Source organism: Cervus canadensis, chromosome X (genome assembly GCF_019320065.1).
Source record: "Cervus canadensis isolate Bull #8, Minnesota chromosome X, ASM1932006v1, whole genome shotgun sequence".
Taxonomy (NCBI): domain Eukaryota; kingdom Metazoa; phylum Chordata; class Mammalia; order Artiodactyla; family Cervidae; genus Cervus; species Cervus canadensis.
Genome location: NC_057419.1, coordinates 77,210,765 through 77,222,756, shown reverse-complemented (window position 1 = coordinate 77,222,756; position 11,992 = coordinate 77,210,765). Strand labels below are relative to the sequence as shown.

At 36.0% G+C, this 11,992-nt stretch overlaps 1 protein-coding gene across 1 annotated transcript in view; it reads right to left on the bottom strand.

Moving 5' to 3' along the window:
* Window positions 1-226: 226 nt before the first annotated feature.
* Window positions 227-11,992, bottom strand: part of CHM (CHM Rab escort protein) — a 221,307-nt gene continuing 209,541 nt past the window's right edge. Inside the window, exons 15-16 of the mRNA XM_043459787.1 lie at window positions 10,515-10,675; window positions 227-3,641 (exon numbers count right to left, since the gene is read on the bottom strand). Of these exons, the coding sequence (XP_043315722.1) occupies window positions 3,450-3,641; window positions 10,515-10,675 (353 nt within the window). The 3' untranslated portion in view covers window positions 227-3,449. The remainder of the gene's footprint in view (window positions 3,642-10,514; window positions 10,676-11,992) is intronic.

The following is an 11,992-nucleotide window of genomic DNA, read 5'->3' as shown; positions in this document are numbered from 1 at the left end:
TAGAACAGTTTGCTAAGTAAATCATACCCATGTATCATCTGATTGCCTTTTTCAAAAGCCTGACACAGTCGGCAGATGCCTAGAAATAAAATCAAATATATAGCTGGAAAATTAACTGAGAGGTTAAATAGTAGACCAATATCAACAAATAAATTAATTTCAAGACAATCTTTAATTTATTGGCAAATATACAAAATTTTAATATTAAAAAATAGGATACCACACCTGAAAGGCATTAAAACAGACTTTATTTCCTCTGAAAACTTACTGTTACAGTGTGCAAATTAATGAATAACCATATATTCATGCTTTCCGAAATGCACTTTAGAAAACCAATCAAGAGTTGAGAGAAATTATCCTAATAGCAGTAAATGTATGTTGCTATTTTTCAACCATATTAAATATTTTTAAAGAAAAAAAGATAATTGCTTTGAAGGATCATTACTATTTAGCAATAATTTCAACAAAAATTTTTTTTGAGGTTTTTAGGACTTTAGACATACTTTGCTTTCTCCAGAACTATAGCTGTAACAGAAATTAATCATTAGCATGGCCATTATTTTGGGCAGAGGGCTGCCAATCTCAGAAATTATGATTCCAGAAGTTAACCATTAACATGACCATTTTTCTATAAGCAGCTAAGTATAATAGTAGATAGGGAAATTATAACTCAGTTTTCCTGTAGAAAAATATATGTTTATTTTATATATATATATGTATGTATGTATGTATGTTTTTCTGGGCAGGCATACCAACTAGACAAAAATACAGTAGCAACATAGGGTTAGTAATCTGTTTTCATATTGATGACTAAACTGAATGATATTATTACTCTTGGCTAATAAGCATGCATAACACAACATTTTAAACACAGGAATAACAATTCTTTGATAATAGCAATTTTCAAAATTTAAAATTAGCTAATGAAATTTCTGCATCATGTACAAACATCTAAATTTTATTAATATGACTTCAGGCTTACAGTTTTACAATAAAACCAAAAGGCTTTTCTTTAAAGCTATGAAAACAAGTATTTGCAGTAAGACAGCTGAAAAGAATGTTCTTAGAATAATTTCTATTACATTCTGAGGCAAGAGGAAGTATCTAAAGTTATCTAACACAAAGTTTTAAACAGCTGTATATTATCTTAATCATCACTAATGATGTTCAGGAGCTTTTAAACATTTCAACAGTATTAATAAACAATCCAGAAGAGAAATTCTGATACTGGCTAATGGATGAAATAGGGTACTGTATAGATTGGGCCACAAGACCACAGAGTATCTCCTTCATTGTTCAGAGAACTGTAGTAAAGCTATCAGAATTTTCCTAGTTATTCTGGGTCTACCCTGATTGGCTGTTTACATAAGTGTGCATGATTTATCAAGAGGTCTTAACTCTAAGACTATAACAAAGTACAATATTTTAATTGGTGCAGCTTACTGCATTTGTATTCAAACTCAATGCTCTCATATAGTGGAAACTTTTATATTGCTGGTACTGCAGGGCAGGGCCAATACCCAGTGCTTATAGGTGTGTATTGTGCATTTAGCGCATGCCATAGTTGGGTTTCAGGAAATATAATTTAAGACAGATCTGAATTCACATAACGAAGTAGGTTATAATGTAATTTTATTGTCCCTGATTTGTATAACATTATAAAAAGGGAAGAGAGGGATAGAGGGGATTAAAGAGATCAGGGAAAGGCTGTGCAATGGGGAGAGGGGTTAGGAGTAGCCTGAGAGGCTTGGGAGGTTTTCCTCTGGATTCAGCTGTATCTGCTGAATTTAAACCCTGCTGGGGGTTTAAAAGGTGAGGCAAGAGCTACATTCTTTCCGTTTCTCATGAGTCTGTGACCTGAAAGAGCCGGCTTCCTTTGAGATCGCTGAAATCTGGAGAGGTCAAAGCCCTGCTGCAGCTGAAGAATGTAAGAACTATGTGCTTTCCACTGTAGCCATGGCTCTCTGATCAGCAATACAGGCCAGACTGCATGACAATCCACTTTTAATGAATTTATTTATTCAAAATAAGTTGTTAAGTCCAAACTATTGCTCAAAGAAGGTAAACCATCAGAGCTCAGCATTTGGAAAAATTTTAATATAGGCACTCACTGTACCTAGATTTGCCGTCTATTCACAGCCCTTATATTTTTATGCTAAGTGCATATTAGGGTTTATCAATTGTCATATTCTGTTTAGAGTCCTTGGTGGTTTCAGGTCCAACTACTAGAAAAGGAATATGAAGAGTTTATAGAGTGTTTTCCTTATTAAGATTTAAAACCATAATTCTATATGTTACTTTGTTTACTTTTCTATAAGACTATTAAATACTAATTTAAGAAATAGATTTTTATTTTAAAAGCTTAATGCAATAAAAACACTATGATTTATTGTTGGGGGAAGTGACAGCAAACAATTATTCGCTGCATGAGATCTGATATTCACTCCCAAGTCAATGAGAAAATTCTGAAAGAACTTTTATTCCAGAAAAATCATTCTAAGGATAGTACTGCATATATCTTCAAAATCATTCTCACTCAGTAGACATGTAGAGAAACTGAGGGGCAGAAAGTAAATAATTTGCCTAATATTAGGCAATTTGCAAATATCATCAGTTTGCAAATATCATCATCACATTTGCCTAATATCAGCATAGCTAGGATGAAATTAGGTCCATAGACAATCAGGTTAGTGCTCCAGGTACTCAACTAGAAAGAATTTCCAAACACCAAAGGAGCCTATTTAAATCTTTCCTTCCATTTCTCCAGTACTGAGCTTTCGTAGAATGTTCAGGACTCAAATACAAATACTATTAACACTTAAAAAAAAAAAACACTGAGTAATAGACTCATGACTTGTTTGTAAAAGTGTCTACTTTAATATAGTATCTTCAATTCTCCTCAAGATAGAGAACAAAACAAACCTCTATTTCAAACATAGGCTCCTGCTTGGATTATGACATTTTAATTTTTTTCAACTATATCTACATATACTTTCATCATTTGTGTCACGATGCTCACACCCATAGAGAAAATATAACTCAAACAATCAAAGGAAATTTGTGAGCCAATTCCAAATATGTGGCTTTCAAGCAAAGTGGCAGGCAAAACCTGTCCTAATACCACAGAATTACTAACAATGCATAGGATCACTTTCATAAACATAGCTGTATTTCTGGAAATCAATCCACTTTATAATTTTTATCTGCTAATTCCACAGGTTTGGTATCTTAAAGCAGGCAAGTCAATGTGCTTTACAAAGTATTTTGTGGTCTTAGAATGTCCTCTTTAAGGAAAATCCCCTTTTGGATCTCTTTTATTGTTTTTCTTGGTAATTCCGCATGTTAACTGGCTGCTGTTGTGTAACATTTTTCAAACAGTTCTTCCATCAAGAAGACTCTCAGGCTAGGAGGATTTTCCACAGTGTGGTATCCAGTTTGGTATATACTGGTTATTCAGAGGGCTCCTCTGGGTTTCTCAGATTTGAGCTTTCTTTGGGAGTCTCTGAGTTGGCCTCTGGTAAGGCACTGGATTCTGAAGCCTCTGGTTGTAAACTGTCTCCATCAAGGATAATGTCTTCAGGATTTGGTGGGGGTGGACAGAAGTCTTCATTGGGGCAGATTTGTTGGAAAAGTGCTTCAGCCTGGCCAGGGAAGAAAGCGCACAATAGTTTTTGAATGCTAACTTAAAATGTATGAACCTTTTTGGAACAGTTTAAAAAATGAAGTATCATCCTTATAATCATTAAGTTACAGAACTTCACACAGAAGCATAACCTTCTAAAATCTGCTTTCAGAACTCAAATACATTCATTCAGACCCACCCTTCAAATATATCAGTACTTGATCAGGTGCCCAGCCAAGACTTTAAGGTCATTTATTCTATGTGTCAATAGAAATAAAATTTCCTTTAATATTCTTTATATAATTTCTTAATAGAGATTATTTGTGATATCTATAGTCTAATTTAGCATATACCAATTTTAACAACTGTTCAAATCAAGAACATTCTTCATTGTTCAACTATTTGCTTTTCTAGTTTTCTTCCCTCTGTGCTTTGAGGAGTATTACATAATCCAAGACTATGGACTCTGAATAGAAAACCATGACAAATGCAGTAGTGATGTGATCTAGCTAATGTTTAATTAGCATCTGAGCCTTGCTCTCTTTGTCTACAGCATAGAAGAGAGTAAGCTTCTTTATATGGTAACTGTTATCACTGTTATTAATAATAACAAATTAAAATGTCGAGATATAAGCTGAGCTTAGTCTGGCAGGGTAAGAGAGTAAGAAAGTAAACGTGATCTTAATTAACAGCAACAAATAGATACACACATACAAGAAAGTAAATGTGGCAAGTAGCATTGCTATTCTATTCTAAACATATTCCTAGTTTTATTTAGATGAATACACTTATTTGTTAGATAGGGGTCCCTGCCAGGTTAGGTAGCTTGCATGCAACCCTATTGGTAAAAGAAAGTCATTAAAGGGTTTAAAGATATATGCTTGTTTTGCTTTAAAGTTTACAATGTCTGTCTGTACCACTTTAACTCTCCGTCCCAATGTACACACAAGGTCATCCATTAGGCCAGGAGTTGACAACTACGGCCCACAGGCCAGATCCAGCCTGTTGTCTGTTTTCATAAATAAAGCTTTATTGGAACACAGTCACTCTCCTTTATCTATCTATAGCTCCGTTTGCACTGCAATGGTGGAGTCAAGCAGCTGCAAAATACACTATATGGGTTGCAAAATCAAAACTATTTGCTAGCTGGCCATCTATAATTACATACTCCTGCATCCAGTAAATAGAACAGTTTCTTTCCTTCTTAAGTATAATTCAAGGGTATATTTTTGGACCTGCCATTTAACTATGGTTATTTTCAAATTAAATATTTGAAATGCCTGCTTTGCTTGCTTCCACCCAGGGATCACACCTTTGCTGGAGACACTCAGTCTCTAGAAACAGGAGGACTGGTGTCAGACAGAGCCTCTATCTCACACTTTAGTTACTCTAATAGTCATTTTGTCTTTTATTTCTATCTAGTCTACCTGAAGAAGTTCTTCTTCCCCTTTAGTCTCTGGATGTAATCACCAAATCCTATTGATTTTATCTCTTAGTTCTTGACTCCATCTGTTCTTTTCCTAGAGACACAGCCCAGACATGCACCATCTTTCCCTGGGACGCCTGCAACATCTCAGAACTGGACTAGTCACTTTGCCTCTAGGATTTTCCTGTGTAACCCATCTTTATGCTGCCCTCAGAGGGGTCAATGGAAAATGAAATTCTGTTTATGCCTTGTGCTTAGTCACTCAGTAGTGTCCAACTCTTTGCAACCCCATGGACTGTGCCCCGCCAGGCTTCTCTGATATGGGAACTTCCAGGCAAGAATACTGGAATAGGTTGCCATGCCCTCCTCCAGGGGATCTTCCCAACCCAGGGATCCAACTCATGTCTCCTTTGTCTCCTGCATTGCAGGCAGATTCTTTACCTGCTAAGCCATCGTGTTCTGGCTTAAAAGTCTTCTAATAGGATAAAAATCCAGGATGATTATGGTGAACAAAACTCTTCAGGCCTATCTTCTCTGGTCTCATCATCTTCTACTTCACCCCATCTCTGCCTCTCAGATTTTTTGCTACACACTATTACCTGTTTGTTGGAAGCTTCAACAGTACGTGTACTGTCAACTTCCAGATGTTCAAGCTGGATTTAGAAAAGGCAGAGGAACCAGAGATCAAATTGCCAACATCTGCTGGATCATCAAAAAAGCAAGAGAGTTCCAGAAAAACATCTACTTCTGCTTTATTGACTATGCCAAAGCCTTTGACTGTGTGGATCACAACAAACTATGGAAAATTCTTCAAGAGATGGGAATACCAGACCACCTGACCTGCCTCCTGAGAAATCTGTATGCAGGTCAGGAAGCAACAGTTAGAACTGGACATGGACTGACAGCCTGGTTCCAAATTGGGAAAGGAGTACATCAAGGCTGTATATTGTCACCCTGCTTATTTAACTTATATGCAGAGTACATCATGAGAATTGGCCACCTGATATGAAGAACTGACTCACTGGAAAAGACCCTGATGCTGGGAAGGATTGAAGGCAGGAGGAGAAGGGGATGACAGAGGATGAAATGGTTGGATGGCATCACCGACTCAATGGACATGAGTTTGAGTAAATTCCGGGAGTTGGTGATGGACAGGGAGGCCTGGCGTGCTGCAGTCCATGGGGTCAGAAAGAGTAGGACACAACAGAGTGACTGAATTGACTGACTGACTTCTTAAGCATACTATGTTTATATCCTAGGCTGGTGCAAATGCTATAATGTATGGAATGTTTCAATTTGACTGTCTTCGATTTGGATGAAGAATTGCTACTCATCTTTTATATCCTTCTGTGTAAGGTTCTCTGACTCCTAGATAGAACTTGTGGCTCCTCTATATTACCTTTGTACTTTCAATATCATTCCTTTTTTTAAAAAAAATCTATTCTTTTGTTTGTTTTATTTGTTTACGGCCTTGCCATGCAGCATGTGGGATATTAGTTCCCCAACCAGAGACTGAACCTGCACTCCCTGCATTGGAAATGCAGTCTTAACCACTGGACCATCAGAGAAGTCCCTCAGTATCATTCTCTTACTGCATATACCACATTGCAATGTCATTTGTTTATATGTTTTTCTCCTTTACCAGACAGTGATTCACCCAGGAATGATGACTAGGTTTTAATTAACTCTGAATCCTTAGTGCCAGGCATGGAATAGAATCTCCCTCTGTATATATATATGATGTATGCATATGTATGTACATATATGTAATGTATGTTGTAATATTTATATGCAACATCTGTACAATACAGTTTACACACACACACACGTAGCTATACATGTAAGTATATATATAAATGGAAGAATTTTAGAAACTGTATATTGTGCAAATATTGAATATAAATACTATAATTATTATTACTCTTTCTTTTACTTCTACTCCAGTTCCTCTGTATCTTACACCTTGTCTCCCTTTTGCCACCTCTCTATAAGATAGATTCCCCTGAACCCCAGTTTCCGTGGCTGGATCCCACTCAATCTGTTTCTGTATATTCCTGTCATGAACAACGTGTGTCCTAAGACTGCCAAGCAACTACAGGTTTTGCTGTCCTGCCCTTATTTGTACTCTACCTGATGTGGAAATCCCCCTTTAGCCCATCTGCCACTGGCCCCTGCTGTTGCCAATTTCCCACGGTCAAACTCTGGCCTTTCCCAAGTCTCTCCTCTCTTTCCAACTGCTGGAACATTTTAGGGCCAACTGTCACTTTCTGGAAGGTCTTTCTGGAAGCTTCTTGGTGTGCTTCATTTCATTTGCCAACTAAGCCACGATTCCGAGAGTTATACAAAGAAGTTGGTTCAGAGTACTTAACTGTCAACTTTTAATCTTCCTCATCCTTTTAAAGCAAGGAGTAAGCTTAAAGGGTAATGCTTTCATGTAGTTAAAATAATTAAAAAGGGCTAATTATATTGTGACTTAGTTTCCTTATACTGGGAAGTACAGAGAAAACAAGCTGAGTAATTTAGATATTCCTAATGTTTACTTAACATTGTGTGTGTTAGTCAGTCGTGTCCAACTCTTTGTGACCCCATGGACTGTAGCCTACCAGGCTTCTATGTCTATGGGATTTTCCAGGTAAGAATACTGGAGTGGATTGCCATTCCCTTCTCCAAGGGATCTTCCTGACCCAGGGATCAAACCTTGGTCTCCTGCATTGTAGGCAGATTCTTTACCATTTGAGCTACAAGGAAGTCTAAAAACAAACAAATATTTTGTCAATCTAGCAGTTTAATGTATTTAGGATGCATCTACATTAACAAGATGAAAGCACTGTACACTACATGTGTGTACAAGCAGTGGGGTCCAACAGACCTGAGGTTAAATCTTGGGTCAAAATTTGTCAGCTATATGATCTTTGGCCAAGTTATTTAGCTCCTTTGGGCTTTAATTTCCTCATCTGTAAAATGGGGATGCAACAGATACTTACCTCATAGGGTTGTTGTGAGGACCAAATCAGATAATATACATAACATGCTTAGGACAGTGCTTGGTATATAAAAAATGCACAACAATGGAGGCTTCAGGAAATATGACACCTAAAATTGCCCTCTCCCTCAATAGCTTGAGAAAGTAAATGCTACTGCACTATGTGAGCAACTTGACAGTTCTTATAACCAAGAAAGCTCATCTTCAACTTACAAATTATGTACCAAAAGTCATAAGCAATTTGCTGATCTCTCCATACAAACAACATTCTAATGGTGGTTATACTGCCAGTCCAGTATCAGCCAATTTAACCCATTTCACACCTGAAGTATAATATGGAGTACAGCACTACTTAACTATTCTTGTTCCTAAGGCAGTGGCAGCTCCAAGGCAATGGGGACTCCTGAAAGAGGAGTGAGTTATCACTGCCTTGGGAGTATAGACCAGTAGGGACTACAGACCAGTCTGCTTATCAGTATTCCTCATATAAGAAAAGAAATATCTACGTGAGGTTCAGAAATAAAATAGAACATAGACAACAAAACCAGCAAGTCACAGAGAATTACATAATCGGGAATGTCTTGGTATGCTTCTGCATACAACTTTAACTTCTGAGTATTAAACACAGATTACTTCCTATTTTTAATGTCTTCAAATCATAGCTTCAAATGAACACAAGGGAGACAGGTCTATGTTATTCAACATCTATACATTTACAAATAAGAACAGCAGATGCAAACTTGACAAATAGTAAAATGAAGCATTTTACTTAAAAAAAAAGGAAAAAGGAAATCTCCAAGTGCTTATGTTCCTACATGGGCAAAACTTAGGTGATATTCTGAGGGTTTTATAGACAATTTGGAAGACAGAAGTCATCAATTAGCATTTGGGATGAACACGGGTGTAATATACTAAAATTAGAACACAGTTTCTCTGAATAAACTGGCTATTTTTAAAAGTTATTATTGATGCCCTTTAATGTAGGCATTATAATATTTCTCCTAAAACTTATTTGAGGTTAAAAGCTATATAACAAATATAAGCCTACTTATAATTAATAGCATATAATAATTAGCACCCAAACTAGCATTATTATTGTTTTCTTCTGTGGTAACATTGTACTCAAGTCTATCTTCTTGGGAAGCAAATTACCTCATGATAAAATTATCCTTTAATTATAATCTTCTAGCTTACAGCTTAGATCACATTAGCATTTCTATACTAAGTTCTTATTTAAGGCCTTTCATTTTGGTTAAAAACATTAAAGTTCACTGAGAAATAAAGTTATCTGGCTGATAACTTGTTGGCAATTTCTGCTTGGGAAAAAATGGAACATCAAAGCAAAAATGATCTGGCCATTTTAAGCCATAAATGTAGATATTGAACTATTCTGGGTTCCTATTAAACTAACAGAACAAAAGATGTGACTTCCTGTTTTTGTTTGATATCATTGACTAAATCTGATTATCCTGGATTACCATTAGACTCTGAGGATTAAAAACAAAGAATCTGGCAAAAAACTGTAAATGTATGGGTCACGGCCTTGCTGCTATGCTGAAAAATTAGATTAAAAGCTTAAAGAAGCCATTTGTTTCTACAGGATCCTTGCCACTAGTGGGAATGAAATTTCCACCTGTAGTCTTAGAACAATGTTAAATTATCCATTTATTTATTCAATAGATAGATGCACTAACTATATTGGTGAAAAGTTTAGACTTACACCTCAAAAACAGTATTTTCTGCTCTTCTTTTTCAGTCAAGTGCAGAAAAGTATATTTGTACATGCATATGAATTTTCAATTTGTAGAGTCATAATTCACTTTTGGCATTTTGTGTCAGCTACCTTGTACCTCTATAGCCCTGTTCAGGAGCGCTTTCACAAATTCCACCCTGATTTAACATACTCCTCAGCAGTTACTATAGTAGCTTTGGGACACCAGCTTGTGTCAAAACATTAAAGGAATCATGTTCATTGTGAAAAACTGTATGTTCTTTTCCATGATAAGAATGTACCTTAAAAATGCCATTTAAAAAATACATTTTGTGTGCCTTACCAGTTACACTGCTTTTGAAATGACTCAAGTTTAAAGAGGAAAAAAGTTCATGTATTTCAAAATACACTGAAACACCACAATTTAAATTAGAAGCAATGTCTCTTTAGAATATTGACATTATAAATTCATTTTCTGGATATGTATTTCTAAGATCTTCTATCCTTATTCCCACAATGGAACTCATAAACAATCTCTTGTATTTCATCATTATATTCAAGATTGTGACAATATTTGATACTACATTTAAAATATATTTAATGTGGCTTTGTTGTTCAGAGAGAAAATGTTTAGGAGCAAATTACAGAGATGGTATTAAATGAGAGAGATGCTTTTTTAGTCTCTTTTCCCACCTCTTAGAGGAAAAAACAATTCACTTTCCCTACCACACCAACTTCTTAAGCTAAAACTGAGAAAGACCAACAGCCTTACCTGTTTGACTGCATTATCATTTCCTAAAGCACAGTCTGGGCCAGAGCAGACATAAACGTTGGATGGTAAATCATTATAAGAGTTCCTGCTGACATCTGAAGAATCTCTCATATTGAAGTAAAGACCCCATAGAAGTCTTGGCTTTTCAACTTCTTCATTTTCTAAATGTAAACATAAATTTTATGTATATCTAAAGCACAGCATACCTCTCAATTACTATAATATGTAGCCAATTACTAACAAAGCCGTAACTATACATTGTAGTAAATCAGTGCTTTGTATTTTAACAAAACTATATCTGCATACACATACTCTAATACATGTATACAATATTTCAAGCAATGATGGCTTTTCAACCTAAGACAAGTTAGATTTAAAATTTATTTTGATTATCAGTAAGTTACTTAGATTTAACTCCAATCACATTTCCTTGGACTTTTCTTATTTCTCATCACCAGTATCAAAGTGCTTATGATCCTATTCATCTTTAAATTATGCCAGTGAAGTGAGAAGTTAACATAAACTGATTTTCTTGTTTCACATGGATAAACCAACTTAAAATATTATAAAGTCAATACTATACATAGGATTATGAGATGATCAGAATAGAGAAATCTATAGACAGGGAGTAAGGAAATTCCCTGGCAGTCCAGTGGTTAAGACTCGGTACTTTCACTGCTGTGCCCCAGGTTCAATCGCCAGTTTGGGAATTAAGATCCCATAAGCGCATGCCACTTACCTAATAAAGAAAACAAATGAAGTAGATTAGTGTTACCTTCAGTTGGGGAGGAATTGACAGAAAGTACAGGTTAAAGGCATTGTATAGGAGACAGGAATCAAGACCATCCCCAAGAAAAAGAAATGCAAAACAGCAAAATGGCTGTCTAGGAGGCCTTACAAATATGTGTGAAAAGAAGAGAAGTGAAAAGTAAAGGAGAAAAGCAAAGATATACCCATTTGAATGCAGAGTTCCAAAGAATAGCAAGAAGAGATGAGAAAGCCTTCCTCAGTGATCAATGCAAAGAAATAGAGGAAAACAATAGAATGGGAAAGACTAGAGATCTCTTCAAGAAAATTAGAGATACCAAGGGAACATTTCATGCAAAGATGGGCTCAATAAAGGACAGAAATGGTATGGACCTAAAAGAAGCAAAAGATATTAAGAAGAGGTGGCAAGAATACAAAGAAAAACTGTACAAAAACAATCTTCATGACCTAGATAATCACAATAGTGTGATCACTCACACTCACCTAGAGCCAGACATCCTGGAATGTGAAGTCAAATGGGCCTTAGGAAGTATCACTATGAACAAAGCTAGTGGAGGTGATGGAATTCAGTTGAGCTATTTCAAATCCTAAAAGATGATGCTGTGAAAGTGCTGCACTCAATATGTCAGCATATTTGGAAAACTCAGCAGTGGCCACAGAACTGGAAAAGGTCAGTTTTCATTCCAATCCCAAAGAAAGGCAATGCCAAA